This window comes from Artemia franciscana, chromosome 19 (genome assembly GCF_032884065.1).
Source record: "Artemia franciscana chromosome 19, ASM3288406v1, whole genome shotgun sequence".
NCBI classification, from domain to species: Eukaryota; Metazoa; Arthropoda; class Branchiopoda; order Anostraca; family Artemiidae; genus Artemia; species Artemia franciscana.
Genome location: NC_088881.1, coordinates 16,497,593 through 16,518,391, shown reverse-complemented (window position 1 = coordinate 16,518,391; position 20,799 = coordinate 16,497,593). Strand labels below are relative to the sequence as shown.

General features: G+C 33.3%; 1 protein-coding gene across 19 annotated transcripts in view; it reads right to left on the bottom strand.

Moving 5' to 3' along the window:
* Window positions 1-8,607: 8,607 nt before the first annotated feature.
* Window positions 8,608-20,799, bottom strand: part of LOC136039341 (basement membrane-specific heparan sulfate proteoglycan core protein-like) — a 392,752-nt gene continuing 380,560 nt past the window's right edge. For 18 of the 19 annotated variants that reach the window (XM_065722975.1, XM_065722972.1, XM_065722974.1 and 15 more), the window contains 6 exons: window positions 20,276-20,461; window positions 18,838-19,038; window positions 13,095-13,307; window positions 12,300-12,447; window positions 10,750-10,980; window positions 8,608-9,198 (listed from right to left, as the gene is read on the bottom strand). In XM_065722975.1, the coding sequence (XP_065579047.1) occupies window positions 10,779-10,980; window positions 12,300-12,447; window positions 13,095-13,307; window positions 18,838-19,038; window positions 20,276-20,461 (950 nt within the window). In that variant the 3' untranslated portion in view covers window positions 8,608-9,198; window positions 10,750-10,778. The remainder of the gene's footprint in view (window positions 9,199-10,749; window positions 10,981-12,299; window positions 12,448-13,094; window positions 13,308-18,837; window positions 19,039-20,275; window positions 20,462-20,799) is intronic. The other variant, XM_065722979.1, reaches the window with a different exon arrangement.

Genomic DNA, 20,799 nt, shown 5'->3' with positions numbered 1-20,799 from the left:
GAACCACTTGAGAGTTACGTTGCACAAAGCTCGCGATGGAGCAGGATAGTTGGCACGTGATCGGGTAATGATCGTCGTCGATTTTACGAGTCGTCCACATGAACTATTGATGAAAGTAGAGCTGAATTTGACACAATTAAATGATAAAGGTTGCAAGTAAGACCACCACGATTGTGAATATAAGTAAATAGAAGATCTTCTATTTATAAGATCTGGAAGATCTGGAAGATATGGAATTCTCCGGGTAGTGAATCGAGAAAGATGTCAGATCGTCCAGATCTGACCAGATCATGGGAATCCTCCAATGTACCCCCCCCCCGCCTCAGAAAAATCCCCCAGAATACGTCTGAATGCTTCCCAATAACCAATGCTATATGTAAACAGTAGACAAACTTCATAACTTACAGCCCATTCCCCAAGGACTCTAGAGAATTAAGTCATCGTCAAAGACATAGTTATTAGATTTTTGACTATTCTGAACAAAATGGCTATTTCAAAATTTTGATCGGGAGATTCTTTGAAAAACATCAGCGTGGGAGGGAGACTAGTTGCCCTCTAGTTTTTTTGTCATTTAAAAAGGGCACTAGAACTTATATTTTCTGTTCAAATAAGCCATCTTGTGGCATTCTAGGACCACTGGGTTGATACGATCTCCCTTAAAAAAAGGAGCCTACAATAAACACGCATCCATGATCTTTCATCTGGCAAAATACAAAGTTCTACTTTAGAATCTTATAAAGGGCACTAGAACTTCTGATTTCGAATTAAATTAGCCCACTCTGAAGTTATGCGACAACCCCTTCTATATGAAGTGCCTCTCGTGATGAATAAGCCCTCTCGCGATATTTCAAGATGGGTTTATACTATCACCTTTGAAAAAATAAATAAATAAAATAAACACGCATCCGTGATCTTTCTTCTGGCAAAAATACAAAATTCCACGTATTTGCATATAGGAGCTAGAAACTTCTACAGCAAGGTTCTCTGATACACTAAATCTGATGGTGCGATTTTCATGAAGATTCTATGACTTCTAGAAATTTTTCCCTTTTTTTTTTCAAAAAGGCAAGTTTTTCAGGTTCGTAACTTTTGATGGGTAAGACTATCTTGCCTTAAATGATTGCCTCTCAGTTAAATTGCCTTAACTGATTGAATACTAGATGCATTTTACTTTTGAAAATACTCTATAATTATTAGATTCTTATTTTTAAGTTGAACTATGATTCGAATAAAATTGCTAAAGTTTAGGTTAAGTTTAAGAGGGTAACTTTAAAAAGTAAAAAGGGCATTTTAACTAAATCAAAAGCTACCAAATATTTTGTCTCTTAGACTCTTTATCTTGTTTCCAAGATAAAGATACCGTAATTATTTTCCATTGAGTTTTCTGCTAATTGCAACCACTCTTTTTATACTGAGAGTCATGAAAACAAAGAAAATGTTTTTTTCTCTTTTGTTTAATAAATTTCTTTAAATATTTTCGTATAATTTCCTTTTCTTGGTCTATTTATTTCACTTTTGATTCACTATGCACAATCATATAATTAAAACATTTTTTGATGCAAGCCCTCTTGGCGGAGCGGTTAGCGTACTTGAATGAAATTGGACAGCGATGACTGGACAACTTTCAAGCAGTAAGTCTTGTAAGACGTTCGCGCCTCTATGGGGCCATTTTTTTTGTTCCGTTTTCTAAGAAATTCCATTTTTTCAAAAAATTGCCACGATTCCTGATGATCAGTCATTATATTCCTGGTTAGTTTCAAATATTGTTGAAGTCAATAGTGTTGATATTTGCCACTTGATAACAGCGCAACTTATATTGTAAGATAGTTAAATTTACACAAAATATAGACACAAAAGCAAGGATTGCTTATCACCCAAGCAAAATACACAGCAACAAAACATTAAGACTATATCAGGTAAATGATTGCTTACGTTAATTTTATCAGTATTTATCCTGTAAATTCTTTATTTAATTGAAAAATTCTGCATTTCCATTGTGTTACTAACAGTTTAGGAAGAAGACTATTGGAGCATAGATGATGTTCAAGTAAAATTATAGTGATTATACTAGAATTTGAGCATAAATTTATTAAAGCACCCAAAGCCTTGAACTAGAGAAAAGCAGAACGAACTGACACAAAAGTCCTTAAAGATGGACTCAAAAAAAAAAACTTTGCAGAAACAAGGAATTGGGAGACTAGTTGTGTTTCAAGACGGTAAATCTTTTTCATAGTCTCAAGTGAAGAATATCAATGCATTATGGACAATCAGTCTCCATGGACTTATACTAGAGTTTGTTCAGATTTTTTTATTGCATTACTATGCCCTTTACTTTTCAGACTAAATACATTACGTGGCTATATTAACTTGACTTACTTTGACTTAAGTCTCCTGCCGAGTGCTGATTGACCTAAAGAGTCACATCTGCCTCCTTCATCCGTTCCGGTCGACGGCGAGTATTTGCGCTTTACCCGGTCTGATGTTTGCAAACATTAGGAACTCGGAGAGGCTGTCGGACCAACATTTCTTTGGTCGGCCGCGCGATTGCTTCCAACCGGTTTATATAGGGTCGAAGTCGTAGATCGTCTTTGCGGGTAGATGTGGTGGCATTCGAAGCAGGTGCTATGTTCAAGGGATAATAAATTCAGGAATAGTTATTTTTATAAAGAAATAAAACAACTTGATGTAGCTTGAGCTAGGCTCACATTTACACCATCTAACGACCTTGGAAATAAATCCAAGAATGATTTCTTTCTAATCTGGTAGAAACCCCCGGACCCCTAGCAATGCCCCCTATTATTCTGACAGATGGAACTTTAGGTGCTTGTCTCGTTCTCCCTTAACACGGAACATTATCTCTTACATCATGTTCTCCCTTTACACAGAGCATTGAGTCCAGAAACAATATAAGGATCCTAAGAGACTAAAATCTTTAGTACTATAAGGGTAAAAACTCCCTAGAATCTACAAATGAAAAGAATTTCCCTTAAAAAGATTTCAAAACTCTTAACTTTAGGCAACCCACCTAAACTGGAAATACTGTTACTAGACGAAGGAATGAGGGCAATAAGAGAAAGGAGACTCAAGGGCATTTTTAAGGGCATTCTTAAGGACTTAAGGCACCAAGGACATCAAACGAAATTTCTCTCCTCCTGGACCCATCTAGGGTCTAAAGCCCAAATTTTCAAATATTTTTCTTTTTATTGTTTCAAAGTTATGAAGTTTTAGGTAGACTCCAATGCCGTGCCGGTTTCTTTTCGGCGACAAATAGAGGTGCCCAAAGGAAAACGGTGGCGCGGCTCGGCTCGCCAGCAAGAAGTTTTAGCGCACTGCCGATTTTCCTCCGGTGGATTTTTTCTATCAAGATGGAGTTTAAAATGTGTTCAAAATACGATGAGCGACAGATCGTTCAAATCCAAATAATCTGTCGAGGCCATTAAATCCCTTTGGAACTCAGAGCGCATGTACTGCATAATGACAACTGTAAACTTGAGCAGAACGTGACGAAAGAAACAACTATCAATAGTCTGTAGGATCAAGATGTTTTTCAAACTTTTTAGTTTCTCACTTGTTAATAAAGGGTAGTGTTACATAAAAAAGATGTATAAAAAAACCATAGTTACATAAAAAAAAACCCACGCCAATTAGTATAAACGGCATTATCATCTGCACTTTTCCAATGAAGTATTTAGCTTAAAGTTAGAGACTTGAATGTCATGAACGTCCCATCGTGTTGTATCCATCAATCAAATCCGCTCTCCCGCATCTTGAAGCCTGTTTCGTTAAAACATAACAATTAACATATTTTTAATAAAATTAATCATAAAAGAAATAATATACGAAAAATAAAACAAATATACATCAGTCAGTAAATGTAAATAGCCTTTCAACTCTGAAGGCGACCGCGTTTAGCAACCGGTTCTCAATCAAAACTCCCTTATTTTTGTTTGAACTCTTTGATTGTGATACTTAATTCCTCTAATTGCTTAGAAATTAGTCTGCTTTCGTGTTTTAAAATAGATGACTTTGGATAATTGTATTGATCGAGAAAAGGTTAGGTTCTTTAATTATGTATAAATGGTATTATTTCTGAAGATGTAAAAGGGATAGTGGTAAAAAAAAAATGTTTGAAATTATATTGCATTAGGTCAAGGTTTTTGAAATAGATTAACTCCATTTGAGGAAAACTAAAAAAAAAGAAGATAAGGAAATGCATATTCGATACTTTAGATCATTTACTATTTTTACTTTCGTTAGGTAAACATACCTAAAATAAAGTAAATTAGCCAATCTTTTTAAAGAAATGTACATAAATTGGAAAGGTGAAGAAGGCTGAAAAAACGAATACATAGAGCCAAGTTGTACCCTTTCCTCCTTTTCGTGTTTAGTGCTTTGTATGTTTCACATATCGATGCTGTTACACCTAAATGTCGTATCTGACATCAAGGTAGTATTCATTTTTTTGGGAGGAGGAAGATTAGGTTTTTTGTCAACACGATTAAAATCGTGTCTTTGAGTAATTAGTGCAACCTAAAAGACTTCTTTTCTTGCTTTTTTTTTCTTGAAAAATTTGTGTAAAATTATTTAGCCTTGTCACCTATCTCCATTTTATTGACTTAACAATTTGCATTACATATCCACATGGAATAAATCAGTAAAAACCTAAGCTTTATCTTCGTAAGTAAATGAAGTTCTGACTTAAATCACAGTTGACAGTGATAGCAAACAAAGTGATCAATGAGAATCAAACGATGACACAAGAATCTTGAGTCATTTTCAATCATTTTCAATTTGAGTCATTTATGAGTCATTATCAAACGATAACTCAAGAATCACAGTAATCTTTAATCGTTCGTTGAATTCATTTCCTGAACTTACTTCCCTTTAAAGAACATTAAAAACCTGAGATGTGAAGCCCCGGGAGGGGGGGGGGAGGAGGATGGATATCACTACTACTGCTCTTCCCAAAGTAGCACATCAGTTCCCCAGGTCTCCACATACATTTATGAATATCCTTATGGAGAGACCAAGCTCCACCTACCATCATGTTACGAATAACTGTTTAGTAATCCAAAGAATGGAGCATTGTTTTTCTTTTGTTATCTATCTCTGTTTTATTGAGTTAAGAATATGCATTATATTTCATTACATGTCGACAGGGCACGATCAATAAAATCTGGGCTTTATCTTCAAAAGTAAAAATAGTAGGGGGAATCAATATTTTATATCTTTCATTTACTATTTTAAAAATAGTAAGATGATTTTGCCTGCATAATAAGATGACAACCAATTAGTAGATTCTAGAACGATAAAAATATATTTGTTGAATATATTAAATATTTATGTCAAGGAAGTTGACAAAAAGTCAAAGTTAAGAAACTTTTTTTTTAATCAGTCGGTTATTTCTATATAATTTGGTTATTGGTATATAAAAAGAATTAGCTTATTATATTGTTGCCCAGTTGCCCTCCAGGCGTACGCACCTAAGTGTATACAATAGCAAACAGATAAAAACGAATTAAAAGGCAAAACATTAAACGTGGGACAAATTATTTCACCGAGCGCTGTTGGTAGGCCGCCAGTCCGTGTTAAAAGAACTGGGAAAGCGAAAAAAAAGAAAGGAACATAAAACGATTGTACAATGAGGTTGTAGGTTCTTAGACAAGAAAACAGTTTTTTCAGCCGTGGCAGAAACAGATATAAAAAATATAATATAGAAGTTACTCAGGGCTCTTAAGGACGAGGGGTAATCTAATCGGTTTTTTTTTATGTAACAGAAATGGGTTTGCTAAAAAAGGGTGTATAAAAAACATCTGTTACATAAAAAAAAGGTAGCTGATTAGGCAACGTCAAATTAAATGCAACGTTAAATTTTTTTGCATGGATTTAAAAGTATTTGATCAGTCTTTATCACTTTGTGTAAATTAACTATGTTTGAATAGTATAGTTGGTAGTCAAGGCACTTTGGCACAGGTAGTTCAGGATTTTGTAAAGATACGTGTAGTTGCCATAGCTATTAGCTAGGCATAGCTAAGGACAGGGCCGTGTCAAAGGGGGAGGGGAGTACCCGGTTTGAGCCCCCCTCCTAAATTTTTGCCACTTATAAAAAAGTAACAAAAATTCATATTAACAATTTTTTTTTTATATTTTACAAATATTTTTTTGTAGTTTTTTTTTTACAATTAGCCAAGACTTGATGCCCACCACTATTCAATCTTAATTCAAAAACCAACAGACTCGGTTGAAGTTTTAATTTCCCGGCATACTGATACCTTTACAGTATCAAAACCGTAATCATTCATTTACTTCATCAAAGCCAACATAATACCAACACAATAAAAAGAAATTTTTAAAGACGCATTAAAAATTTATTTTTATGCATTTTTGTAATGTTTTTGTGAGAGTCGTACAAAATTTCTGAAGTTTGGGTCAAATCTAGTCTCATTTTCTGGGTAAAGCAGGAAAGAAGACGAATTTTTTATATGAATATTTGTTATGTTTTCAGTTCAGTCTCAGTTCAACAATCAAGATCAGTTCAGCAGCTAATGTAGCATACATTAAAAATAAACTAAAAAAATGAAACGATGTTTACTGTTTTACTTTGGCAGCATCTTTCAGATACGGTATATGTATTTTGTTCCTTCCTTTTTTTTACCTGTTATTTTTTTTTTGATTGGTAGCAGTTTCGATTTATGACGATACGAAGCCGTTAATAATTAAACGGAGGAAAAGGATCATCAAAATTATGAGTAATGCTAAAATTTTCTGTTTTCTAAAAAAAAAATGTTCACAACTTATCCTTTAAAGAAATTAAATTTTAAAACAAGCTTTTTACTGAAAGTAAGGAGAAATAATTAGAAATAGAAACAAACAGAAATTATTTTGGTCGAGGGGAGGGGGTTATGTGGGAGGATTTTCTTGGAGGAATATGTCATGGGGGGAGATAAATTAAATGAAGGGGGCGCAGGATTTTCTAGCGTTATTATAAAAAAAACAATGAAAAAATAAATATGAAAAAGTTTTTTCAACTGAAAGTAAGGAGCAACTTTAAAACTTAAAGCGAACAGAGATTATTACGCATATGAGGGGTTCATCTCCTCCTAAAACCCTCGCTCTTTACGCTAAAATATTTTTAAGTAATTTCAACTATTTATTTTACGGCCTTTCTGATTTAGGGGTCATTCTTAAAGAATTGGGACAAAATTTAAGCTTTGGTGTAAAGAGTGAGGTATTAACGAGAGGACAAACCCCTCTCATATACATAATAAAAATATGAGAATATAAAATTTCGTTACGTAAGTTAATTCTTAAGTTACGTATATTTTTTACTAATAAAAACGTTCGTTAAAAATTTAAAGTTCTAGTTGCCTTTTCAAGTAACTAAAAAATTGGAGGGCAACTAGGCCTCCTCCCCCACCCCTTTTTTCTCAAAATCGTCTGGTCAAAACTAAGAGAAAACCATTTAGCCAAAAAAGAATTAATATACAAATCTCATTTTAATAATTTATGTGCGAAGAGCCAAAATCAAACATGCATTAATTCAAAAACGTTCAGAAATTAAATAAAAAAAAAAATTAGTTTTTTTAACTGAAAGTAAGGAGCGACATTAAAACTTGAAAAAAAAAGAAATTACTCCGTGTATGACTTACTGTTTTACTACTGTAAATGACTACTGTATGACTTACTGTATGACAACTTTAAATTTTTTACTGTTAAAAAAGTAGGATTGAGAGAAAGAGTCAAACTTTAGCGCAAAGAGCGGGGCGTCGAGAAGGGAACAGTCCCTTTCAAACACGGAGTAATTTCCGTTCATTTTAAGTTTTAATGTCGCTCCTTACTTTTAGTTAAAAAAACTTTTTTTAAAAATTTAGTTGATATTAATAAACCAATCTTTGTCTCTCTCTCACTAATAAGGCTAAAAGCTCAGCATCAACGCCTTCTAAATCAAACTAATGGTATTTGCCATCAATGGTTTTACAAAGCTTTCAATTCAGGATAATGGATGGGATTTTCATCGGCTTCGTAGAAATATTGCACAAACTTGCAAAAAAAAAAAACGGAGGAAATTTGAGGGATCACGCAAAAACGACCGTTTTTGCTTAAAATCACATCAGTGGGAACCCAGGGTAAAACTTAGTAAGGACATCCTATAACTACAAAACTTAGTATCCTAGTCAGTCCAGCAAAAACACGTAGTGGTATAGAGCGAAAGAGAATAAACTTGGGAAAATCTTCAATTTTCTCAAAAACTTGGAGTATACTAGGATTTGGCAGAGGGAAGCCATATTTAGGGATACAGTCTTTTGTAATATGGAGAGTTTGTCACCTATATAGGGGATGCAGTCTTTCTCAATCCAGAGGATATAATACCTATTCTAAGACTGATATCGAAACCCGTTTAATTTGCACATATAAAACCCTTTAATGATAGGCATATTTATCGGGGAACGAAACACCTCACTAATATAGAATTGGCACCTCCACACCAGCCGAATTTATAAAAAAAAACTATTCTTAAACAATCTCTCTAAAAAATGTCTAGCATATCTTTGTGTTTTTTTTTCTGGGCCCATCCCTCATCGCCCTATAATCAAACGAGACCAAGAGTATCAATTGGCACTTTATTTTTAGCACAACAAGAATAATTGCAAGTAACAGGAAGTTTTGGACTTGCAACAATAAAACATAATACATTCCTCAATCACACAAGGTTAATTATTCAGCATAAAGAGTATACAAGGCACACTTATATCCATTTGGCAACCTGGTTATATTAAAAGCAAAGCTAAAAAAAGAAGATTAGTTTACTAATTCAAGTAGCCTTTGCAAAACACAGAGATAGAGCTTTTGAAAACCATATTTACTCATTCACTTTCAGAAATCTGAGCCCTATCGATTCACTCATGTATGATTTCCTCTGATGCGTCAACCACAGACATAGCAAAATCTCTATAGAATTAAAACACAATATTAAAAAATATAACAATAAAAATGTATATCATAACTGTCTAATCTTAATACTGACGGGTAGTAGGCAGTGGGCTAATGAGATACGGGTAAATTATCACAAATCTCTAATGCCTCAATCTTCTTCTTCTTCTTCGGGCAATTTTTCTACGAATACGAGGCTGTTGCGTGAGATGAACTTCATTTTCACTAGATTCATAAAAGCCAATGTCCCCTCTTCCTTCTGTCGAGCTAAAGGAAAGAAAAATAAAATTGACCAAAAGAAAAAGAACGCAGTTTGTGGTAATTTTTAACTTAAGTAATTTTGTCACACTGAGATACGACTAAACTTCACTTATTTATACAGTTCTTAATTTAACCTTGCCTTATTTATGCAAACCTTAGTATCAGTCTTACCATTGGGTCTCACCTATCCTATCTCGATCAGTATCCATTTTTAATTCTTATAAATATTTTTATTTATTGTGGGGTAGTCGACTCATTACCTTTTATTAGGGATGTTTTCGAAAATAATGTACATCCTAATGTTGAATTTACCCATGAAATTTTTACTATTTACCCTTTTTACAATTTTACAATTTTTGAAATATTTACCCATGAAAAAGGTATCAAATGGTATATTCACTTTTATCCTGGGTAAGAACTGCAAATTTACCAATATTCAGAGGTACCTACTTCCAATCTTCCATTTTATCCAGAGGGTCCTGACCTTTCATAATTTTGAGTTTCACTTTGTAGTTGGGGCTGTTGAGAAGAAAACACTATAAAATTATGAAAACAACTTTTTAAACTCCTAAAGTGATTACTTATATTGTTCCTAAAAGCACCTTATTTTATAAGCACTATGCACTTTTTAAGCACTAACGTAATTTTTTTGCAGCCTAAATGACGATGGTGCTGCAAAATAGCAGAAAATTCTTCCCTTTTGGTTTTAAAATCTTATTCAAGCATAAAGGGTGTTTCTTTACGATTAAATTAGTGCGACTCGGCCATATTGAAATTCCCCTAAACAATTTTAATCCCTTTTTATGAAATAAAATACTTCATCAAAAAAATCATTCAGTACCGGAAATAAGTTAGATATCAAACTACTTTGACTCTACACTGTTTTGGAAATTCTTTTACGGAAATTTGGGATTCAGAATTGTACTATTTGGAAATTTGGACTATGGAATTTGGAAATCTAATATCCCTAGCTACTCATCTTTTTTAAACTTCTTGTACTTTTGGTTGGTTCTTCTTCAGATGAATATTTTTTGTTGCATTAATTCCTATTATCTATTAATTCTATGTGTAAACTTTGTTCTCTAAACTACAAATATCTCTTTTTTTGTGCTACCAAAAACAAATTTATTTTCTTACTCGAAAAGGCTCTTTTGAAACTCGTTTCATATAATTTTAAAATATTATCTAAGAAAAAATAAAATGAAGAAATCTTCAGTTTGATCTTTGATTTTTATCATTGGCTTTATTTCTTTTATGAAATATTGGTTGCATACACAGTACAGGCAATGCATAAGAATTTATCAAAATGTATTTGATAAATCAATACTCCAAGAAGGCATCTATGTTGTGCGCTGTGGTGCTTTCTATTTTTTTTCGTTTTTCGTAAAGAGAAGAAATAGAATATGACAGAATGAAAGGATAAGTATTTTAGAGAAGACTTGCAGCGTTTTCTATTTTTCTATACTCTCTATCATCAACTCTAAGACCAGTGGTAGCCCTCTTTTCTTGAAGTAAAAATATAAAATTAAAAATGAACAGATAAACTATTGTGCTCACCCTATCCATCAAAGAGTTACACTTTAAATCTACATCAAAGCCTTCACTGCAAACATTAAAAGTAATGTTAAAGTGGAAATTTGGATAGAATCAATGCAGGAGCTACCACTTGTGAAAAATCTAGGCTTTGATGACCCATTTTTACCAGAACCTTTTCTTCTGGATTTAGCCCCTTCGTGGACTCGGTCGTTATATGTGTCAACCAAGGATGAAGATTCCGGTCTCATCCTTCTATAAAGCAGCATGAAAGGTAGAAAATCTTTTTTAAAACACATACTGACAGAATAAGATAGTTAAAGATTATAAAAGCACATATGCTATGTTAATTTCTATTCAACAGTTCAAAGTTTACAGAAATAAAGAAACATAGAAAATCCCTAGTCAGAACAGTCAAAATCTAAAAATTGTTCCATGCAACAGTTGAGACTGTGGTTTAGCAGCGCTTAGTCAAATTACAGACTATGGGAGCCACTGCAAACATTTTTGTAATGAGAATTTCCTATCCAACAATGCATACATTTAAATGCTATCTCCGTTTTTAGCAAAAATAAAGTTAATTTTTATAGCGGTCGGATAAATGCTGTGCAATTCCAGGCATAAGAACTTTGTTTTCACCAAAATATCTGCCTCTTAAAACGACTTATCTCCAGGCTTTAGCGTTTTGATTTTTTATCCGATTTTATATTTTTGTCGATTCCCACATCCCTAGCTATTGGTGCCTTTGTTCAATTATCATATTAAAATCTTCCACATATCAAAGAAGTATAAAAAGATGTTTTCTAAGAAAACTGATGAGATCACCAAACATCTGTACTATACAACAAAAAGAACAAAAAAAAAAACGATAATCCAGAGCCAAAGAAGGATTTATTTGTGTTTTTCTAGGAATGTTATCAATCTTCAGAGAAGGCTGAAGATTAAAAAAACTGAAAAAGAGTAGAAAAACTGGTTAATCTCCCCCCTCCCCTGGTGGTGGTGATCCCTAAGTTTTTTGATAAAAATATAATTATTTGGTGGCTGACACCTAATTATATGGCTAAAAGGATACCTAAATGAATTGTTTCAATGGTCACCCTCCCCCTTCTCAAACAAAAACAACGGACCCCCTCCAGCCTCTTATAAAAAAGAAAAAATAATTAGATATTTGAAAGCAAGTGTCTTGTTTAAAAATTGTATTCAAATTATGAGTATAACTATTTCTGCCTGTTCTCTAAAATATCAAGACAAATACACCCTAACATTGCAAGGAGGAGTAGTGTACATGACTTTTATAGAGGAAGGGGGTTAAAAAATAAAGAAAGTGCATTACAGGCTACAATTTTGGAACCTTTCCGTGTTGGAGGGTCCTTTGAATAACGCTCAGGGAGAGCTCCTCTTAGTGTTTTCTTTTTACTTAAGGCTACTTTGACAGTAATCTTACAAACAAATCTTATATTGTCAAACAAAAAGTTAAAAAATGTGATAGATTTCTAATAAAATTAGCCGTAGCGGTAGTCTTTCATGAGAAAAACTAAAAATGCTTTTGAAAAATTTATCAAACATTAACTTACCTTGTACAAGGAGTAACATTAACAGAAGATAGACTGTCATTATAAAAATCAACAGGATTGTCTTGTTGTATGCTTAGCTTGTGGATACAACCTCTAAAACCGTGCCTATGGATTTTACCGGTCATCAGTGGAACATCGGGAGCTCCTCCTAGAATTGAAAAAAAAGTATTTATTCAACCATCTACTAAGACTGCACTGTCTGTCCATCATAGAATAATAAAGTAATTCCAATAAATTATTTAAAAAATTCTACGGCTTGTTACAGGAGCCAAATCAGGGGAATAAAGTGGTTGGGAAGCTATAAGAATATTGAAATATTCAATATTTCAATAATTCAATATTTCAAAAAATAAATGAATATTGAAATATCAAAATGCAGGGTACGTTGCCTGGCAAAGAAACTGATTCTTTTCTTTCAACAAAACAGGAGTTTTCCACAGAACATTTTCTCACAAACATTTTCTTGGTTCTCTGTCTACACCCTAACTTCATATAAATGCGTTGTTCGAGATTTTCCATTATTTTTTTGCAATTAATAGCCTCCCAAGATACACACATACCCGCACTCATCGGGCTGCTAAGTTGCACTGAACAAAGATATCTCGGTACTTGCTTTAACACGTATTAAGGATACTCATGGCCAGCCCCTCCATGCCAATACAAAAATATAGTATCGCTTCGCCTCCCTCCTCTCGCTAATGTGGCGAAACATACATACATGTTGCAACGGCTTTTCTGGTGTTTCAGGCAATTTTCAAAGAAAAAAAGAAGAAAACGACAGAATATAACACTTACCTATGTAGATGCTACCACGGGTGTTCATCATTTGAAGTGTTCCACCACTTTGGCCTTGCTCATTATAAAAACTATCCACTTCAAGTGAGCCATCTCTAGCTGTTCTTCTGGCGACTATTCGATGTCTTTTTCCATCATTAACTTTAACAGGGGCCACAATCCTAGCTGGTCCAGATCCTAATTCGTAGCTGAATTCCACAAAACCATCGACAACTGAAAAATGGATTCATATAAACCAATATGAATTGTTTTTATCTTTAAGACACCTTAGAAACAAGCTAGAAAAAATTTCAAGTCAAATTTTAAAAATTACAGTAATTGAACCAAGAATTTAACGAGTGACGCAAAAAATCTAAAATATTATGCGCTAGTAAAAGGTTTTTGAAATGGATTTCCATCTCCTTTGCGGTATCTATTTTAAAAAATACATATTATTCCTACCAATATTTGGCCCTATTTCATCTTGAGACGTAACTTTTAACTAGTAAGGCGGCATTTTGTCATGATCGTATCATATCCTACAGAAGCGAGTACAAGGACGGTTTTGAAAAGCAAACTGTTTAAATACAATCCTACCATAGCATTATATCAACAGCAATAATGTTGAAAGGTTTAAGGTGTGATTCTTCCACTCTTAAGAGGTCCTAAATGATTTTTAGAAAATGGCCCTGAGCTACTGAGCAATACCAGTAATGCACAAAAAAGGGAAGGAAACAAATTGGTTTGCTCTAAACTGTAGCCCAGAAAGTAAAGGAACTATATCTGACTAAACATTTTGACTGCATATCCGTGTTTTGCGAATATCAAAGTTACACTCCAGTACTTTAGCTCAGCAGAAAACCCTAAAAAAACTTTACAAATATTAGTACAACTAGCCCAAGATAATCATGAAATATGATAAAAGTAGAAACTCGATTAATAAAAGAAAATAACCTAATTCAAAACAATGTTTTTAGAAAAAACCTTTCTCAAAGAGAATTAATCTCAAAGAGATTTAATCCTCAAATAGATTAATTCTCAAAGAAAATTATTTCTCAAAGAAAATCCATTAACGAAATACGAATATTTAACAAATATTTAAAACATACAGCAAGTGACTAAAGTGTTTTTTGACCAAACCCAAAAGAAAAAACCCAAACCCAAAGAAAAAAAACCCAAAGTCTAAAAACCCAAAGAAAAAAACCCCTAGGGGAAAAACCTAATACAAGCAAAAGTAAAGTCGTCAAATATGTCACCTACGTAAAACTTAAAAAGGACAGAAATTACTATTATTAAATAAATGAAACCTAAAGCAAACAGAAACTACCACAAATAAGAGTCCTCTAAATAGTAAAGGATCATTTTTTCTTTCTCAAAAGAAAAACTATTTTAAGTATTTTCTTTTAATATTATGGCATTAAAAAATCTGAAATCTTTTAAGACTTCCAAGAATTGATCAAATAATGATGAAAAAAATAATCTAATTTCACTAGTTTGATACAAAGTAAATTTTTATCTTTACCAACTTTCTTTTACAAACAATCTCTTCAACTGAGTCGAAAACAATTTTTGGGTCAATATTAGTTAGCCAATTCCAAATATCAAACAGTTCGTGGTAACGAACTGTAGTAAGGAGCGACCCGGCTCAATAGTAACCAAAACTCTAAAAAATGGAATTTTGATACCAATAGCTACATCAAAAGAATCGCATTTTAATGCTGGTTTCAAATATATAAGTTTCATCAAGTTTAGTCTTACCCATCAAAAGTTACGAGCCTGAGAAAATTTGTGTCATTTTAGAAAATAGGGGGAAACACCCCCTAAAAGTCATGGAATCTTAACGAAAATCACACCATCAGATTCAGCGTATCAGAGAACCCTACTGTAGAAGTTTCGAGCTCCTATCTACAAAAATGTGGAATTTTGCATTTTTTGCCACAAGGCAGACCACGGATGCGTGTTTATTTGTTTTTTTGTTTGTTTTTTTTTTCCCAGGGGTGATCGTATCGACCCAGTTGTCCTAGAGTGTTGCAAGAGGGCTCATTCTAACGGAAATGAAAAGTTCTAGTGCCCTTTTTAAGTGACCGAAAAATTGGAGGGCACCTAGGCCCCCTCCCACGCTAATTATTTTCCCAAAGTCAACGGATCAAAATTCTGAGATAGCCATTTTATTCAGTGTAGTCGAAAAACCTTACAACTATGTCTTTGGGGACGAATTACTCCCCCACAGTCCCCGTGGGAGGGGTAACAAGTTACAAACTTTGACCTGTGCTTACATAGTAATGGTTATTGGGAAGTATACAGGCGTTTTCAGGAGGATTTTTTTGGTTGGGGGGAGGAGTTGAGAAGAGAGGGATATGCTGGGGGAACTTTCCATTGAGAATTTGTCATGGGAGAAGAAAATTTCCATGAAGGGAGAGCAGGATTTACTATCATTATTTAAAAAAAAACAATTAAAAAATAAATTTGAAAAAGCTTTTTCAGCTGGAAGTAAGGAACAGCAATAAAACTTAAAACAAACAGAAATTATTACCCATATGAGGGGCTCACCTCCTTCTAATTCCTCGCTCTTTACGCTAAAGTATTTTTAGTAATTTCAACTATTTATTCTACGGCTTTTGTGATTCAGGGGTCATTCTTAATGAATTGGGATAAAATTTAAGCTTTAGTGTAAAGAGCGAGGTACTGACGATGGGGCGAATCCCCTCATATATGTAATAAAAACATGAGAATACAAAAGTTCTTTACGTAAGCTAATTTATAAGTTACGTAAATCTTTTACCAATAAAAATATTTGTAAAAAATTAAAAGTTCTAGTTGCTTTTTTAATTAACCAAAAAATCGGAGGGCAAATAGGCTTCGTCCCCCGCTCTTTTTTTCTCAAAATCATTCGATCAAAATTACGAGAAAGCTATTTAGCAAAAAAAAAAAAATATGCAAATTTCGTTTTGATTATTCCTCTGCAGAGAGCCAAAATCAAAACATGCATTGATTCAAAAACGTTCAGAAATTAAATAAAAAAAACAAGTTTTTTTAACTGGAAGTAAGGAGCGACATTAAAACTTAAAACGCACAGAAATTACTTCGTATATGAAAGAGGCTGCTACCTCATCAACGCCCCGCTCTTTACGCTAAAGTTTTTTTACTGTTTTAAAAAGAAGAATTGAGAAAAAGAGTCAAACTTTAGCGTAAAGAACGGGGCGTTGATGAGGTAGCAGCCTCTTTCATATACGAAGTAATTTCTGTGCGTTTTAAGTTTTAATGTCGCTCCTTACTTCCAGTTAAAAAAACTTGTTTTTTTTTATTTAATTTCTTCAAGAAGCTAAACATATTGATTTATAATTACCAAATTTGTTTTCAACGCCTTATTTAAACAGAATACTTTGGAATGAAATAAAACAGAGAGAAAAGTAAAAAAAAATATCAGTTTAAAATAGCATAATTAACTTGGAGGTCACAAATGTAATTATTCTAAAGTAGTATTTTTCTTTCTTTTAACCGTGATTAGCATTATGATTTTCTTCCGTTTTGTTCGATTCAGCTGTTGATGTTTTAACAAACAAATACTTTTAAAGTACAGCTGACACTAGTCCTTAAAGGGTTCGAAGAGGTGGTAGCCCCAATTTTAATTCTGGTAGCTTTTATAAACCTTGATTAGCAGTGGGATTCCCTTTTGTTGTTGTTTTCTTGGTGTTATGAGAAGTAAAAACACATAGTTCAACATGAAAATTGTGCTTTCAGTAAAGCACAAGTGACATACTAGCTTTTCCAATGTTTTGAGGGGGCAGTAGGTTTGTCCTTGTCTGTTGTAATTTCTATCTGTTTTAAACTTGAATTAATCTTTGTTTTAATTTCTTTTTAGTTTTCATTTATTAATCCATAGTTATACCTGTTATTCTTAGCTTTAACTTATTTATTTGTTTTAACATTTTTGTTTTGTGCTTAATTTATTGAATAATAGTAATTATTGTTCGGTTTACATTTGACTTGTTATTGTACTTTATTTCTGGTGGTTTTACGCCTTAATACCGCTGTATACTTTCACAAGAAATTTTTTTTTAATTATTTTCAATTTGGTAATAAGAAACTTAACAACTAGGCAAAACTACTATTTTTTTTATATATATATTTCCGAAAAACAACGCTTCAGCAAAAAAAAAATGTTTCACTGACCTTATAAGTATGGCTTTCTCTACTGAATTCAAAACATATTCCGAATCGAACCCCGCATTCGGTATGTCTGTAATGTGTAATTGAACACTTTTATGAAATTTGAATGCTTTGGAAAAAACAGTTTTCCAGAAATATTGTCTTGTTTGACATAGTATGATAACTTCAAAAACTTAACCATTTTTTTCTTCAAAGAGATATTCAAACTCAACGACACAGAAGTTCAAAGCACATAGAAGGAAACTAAGGGCACTAGAAAATACATATAAGATTTTGAATCCAGCCATAATAAGCTACTTTGGAAACCTTCCTAAAACTATTTTCGTATACGCGTGGAGTACCTATAGTGAAGAAAACGTATTGAGAAAACAATTCTTACTTTATAATTTGCAGGATTTTGTTAATAAATTACACAAAATGAACATTTTATAACAAATATCTTAATAAAAAATAATTGTGAATAAATTTTTCACATTAATGTCTAATCAATTTTGAAAAGTCTACTAAATGCAGCACTGTGAACTCAAGATTCCGGCCTTTTTCTGAAAAGAAACGCTACTGTCTTTAGTCAATAGTCTAAGGAGCAACCCGGATCAACAGTAACTGAAACTCTAAAAAATAGAATTGTGATACCAAAAGTTACATCAAAAGAATTGAATTTTTACGCTGATTCTAAATATACAAGTTATTGTTTTAAAACATAGAGTTGTGAGAAAGAGTCAAACTTTAGCAAAAAGAGCGAGGCGTTGAGGAGGGGACAACCCCTTTCATATACGTAATAATTTCTGTTCGTTTTAAGTTTTAATGTCGCTCCTTACTTGCATTTAAAACCAAATTTGTAGATGGTGTTATGTTTCAGTGACTATTCAAAACTGAATAGAAGCTATTATAAAAATTCAGAAATATATTAGAGAAAATTGAAAGACACTGAAATAAGTAAACATAAGTTTAGCAGCATTTAAAATGTGTTAACTGGAATTATTCTGCTTACTATCAAGTAAGAATTGGTTTCTTGACAGCTTCCTCTACAAAACAAATTTTTTAGAGGCTGCTCTGTTTCAGTGATTATTCAAAGCTGAAGAAAGCTATTAAAAATATTCACAAATGTATTAGAGAAAACGGAAAAACACTGAAATAAATGAAGACAAGCTTGGCTGCATGTAAAATGTGTCGACTACAACTATTTTGCATATTATCAAGTAAAATTATTTTCTAAACAGGCATATACATCCCTACTTCTATTACTTCTAGGTACTTTTAAAAGCAAATACCACTACTTTAGCTTTTTCATCAATATTGATACATAAATTTCTCAAAAAGCACCTATTAAATCTTTCAATTTTCGGGTAATTAAAGTTGTGAAGATGAAAATTAAGATTGAATTTTACATTCGTCGTGTGAAGCTCTATCAGAGCCAGAATAATTAGTTCTTGAGCCAAAAACACTAATTATGTTGCTCAGCAAAATCAACTCTACGTATTTTACTTAAAAAATTTAAGAGGGTTGTGGCGAATTTCTTAATATGACCTCGAAGATCAAGCCGTACAGGTTTCCTAAAGCATTAGACACGGATAAAAAAAACAGAATTGCTTACTGGCTATTGAAAGATAATCTTGTCCCCTTCCATCAATCTCAGGTTTTTGTCCATGCCAAAACAGAATACCGTTCGAGTCAGTCGTAGAAAATACGATAGCAATAGTTTCTGGGACAGCTGATGATGTATGGGGTAGCATAAGCCTGTCTAATTCGACATAGCTATTGCCACCAAAGCTTGCTTCTGATCCAAAGGTTGTTCCTAAAAAATAAAAAAATTGTAAATGGAGAAGAAAGAAGAGCAAAAGACTGCCATTTTAGTTTCTAAACTAAGGTTCCGTAAGACTCTTAACTTTTGCATAAATGAGTGGCTAATGATGAAAAAACATGGAGTTTAAACAGCATAGAATTAGTAGAGGCACTTGAGAAACTTTACTTGCAGTAAAGGATTCCACAAGAGTGAAACAAATCGAGAATTACTGTATTTAACCGGCCATATAGAAGAATAAGTGATAACCAAATGCAATTAGCCCGAACCATTAATATATCAATTTTTTTATCGCTTAAAATATCTACAGAATTTTTGAAACTGCCTGAAGTTGTGGTGTTGGAGCAAAAATCTGCTTTTTTTTCCTATGCCATTTTTTCCAAAGGGTCTGACCTCTACAATTTTAGTGGAAAGTGTAATGAGCTGTGACATCCGTGTGCTTTATTTACAACCATTTCGAATGGAAGCGAGGGTACTCACTTTGGAAGGGGGCTCATTTGACTAGAAACTGGAAGGTTTTATGCCCTTTTTAAATCCCCAACCCCACCCCACCTGAATATGGCCTTAGCAAGGGCCATAAATTATGCAAATTGCCAATTGTTTACAGACAGGTATTGTAATGGAAAATGGGGTTCTGTTTGATCTTGGGTATCTGATTGGCCCGAACTTTTAAGGAAATATTCCCTTGACTAAGAGAAATAAACAATTTTCTGGGAAAGAGAGCGTTAGGGGGCCGAAAAATAGACCGACAAATATTTTATCCCTAATTAGTCTGAAACTTACAGTCCAAGTCCTTGGGCCACAAGGAACCTAATTCACAAACAAATGTTTTGGGGCAGGAATCCCCAAATAGGGAGCTCCAAAAAGGACCGAAAACTCTTTTTCCCAATCAAGTCAAAACGTATAGCCTTAAGTCCTTGTGTAAGGGGAATTGCAATGCAGAAATAGGTGCATTTTTGTAATGACAAAGAAAATATTTGCACTTATTATTTCTCAAAGACAGTGCTAACCGTACAGGATAAATAGGGGTCGGTGTGGGCAAAATATTTGTCAAAATCTAGGTGAGGCAACTTTGTTGTTTTTTTTTAAATTTATATCCTATTTTTTCGAGAACACACAAAAAAAGCATTTTTAAATAACAATATTAAAATTGGACGTTTTCAAGATCTAAAGGTAAGGGGGTGGATAGCCAAACCCCTCCAGTTGGCACCACTGTTCAAAGATAGCTTACCGTCCTCACACGTCTTTCCAGACCATCCCTTTGGACATAAGCATCTAAATTCATTTCCAGTAATGACCACACAAACTCCCTCGTTTTTGCAAGCTATACCAGAGCTACATGCATCCTCTTTTCTTTCGCAATCTATGCCACTAAATCCAGGAGGGCATTCGCAAGCATAATCATCTGGGCCATATCCTAGAATAACAAAATGAAGTATAATAAAAAGCTTTGTACGCTATAATTTCAACGATATATGTGATCAGATGACTCAGCTTATCCGCTGATACTATTTTCAGTAACTTTTTTCCATGGTCTAATTTGTGAAGGGAAGTTTTAAGCTAATCGTTTTAGTTGACTGTTGAGACGTATTCAATCGACTAACAATTTTAGCGGAACGAGAAATCATTGTTCTCAATTTTATTTTAATATGAAAAGCTGAATATTTTAGCCAGTTTGTTTTAGAAATCACAAGCATCACTTGGTAAATACAATAAGTTAGGTAATGAATTCAAAGTTATTCAGTGAAAACAAAC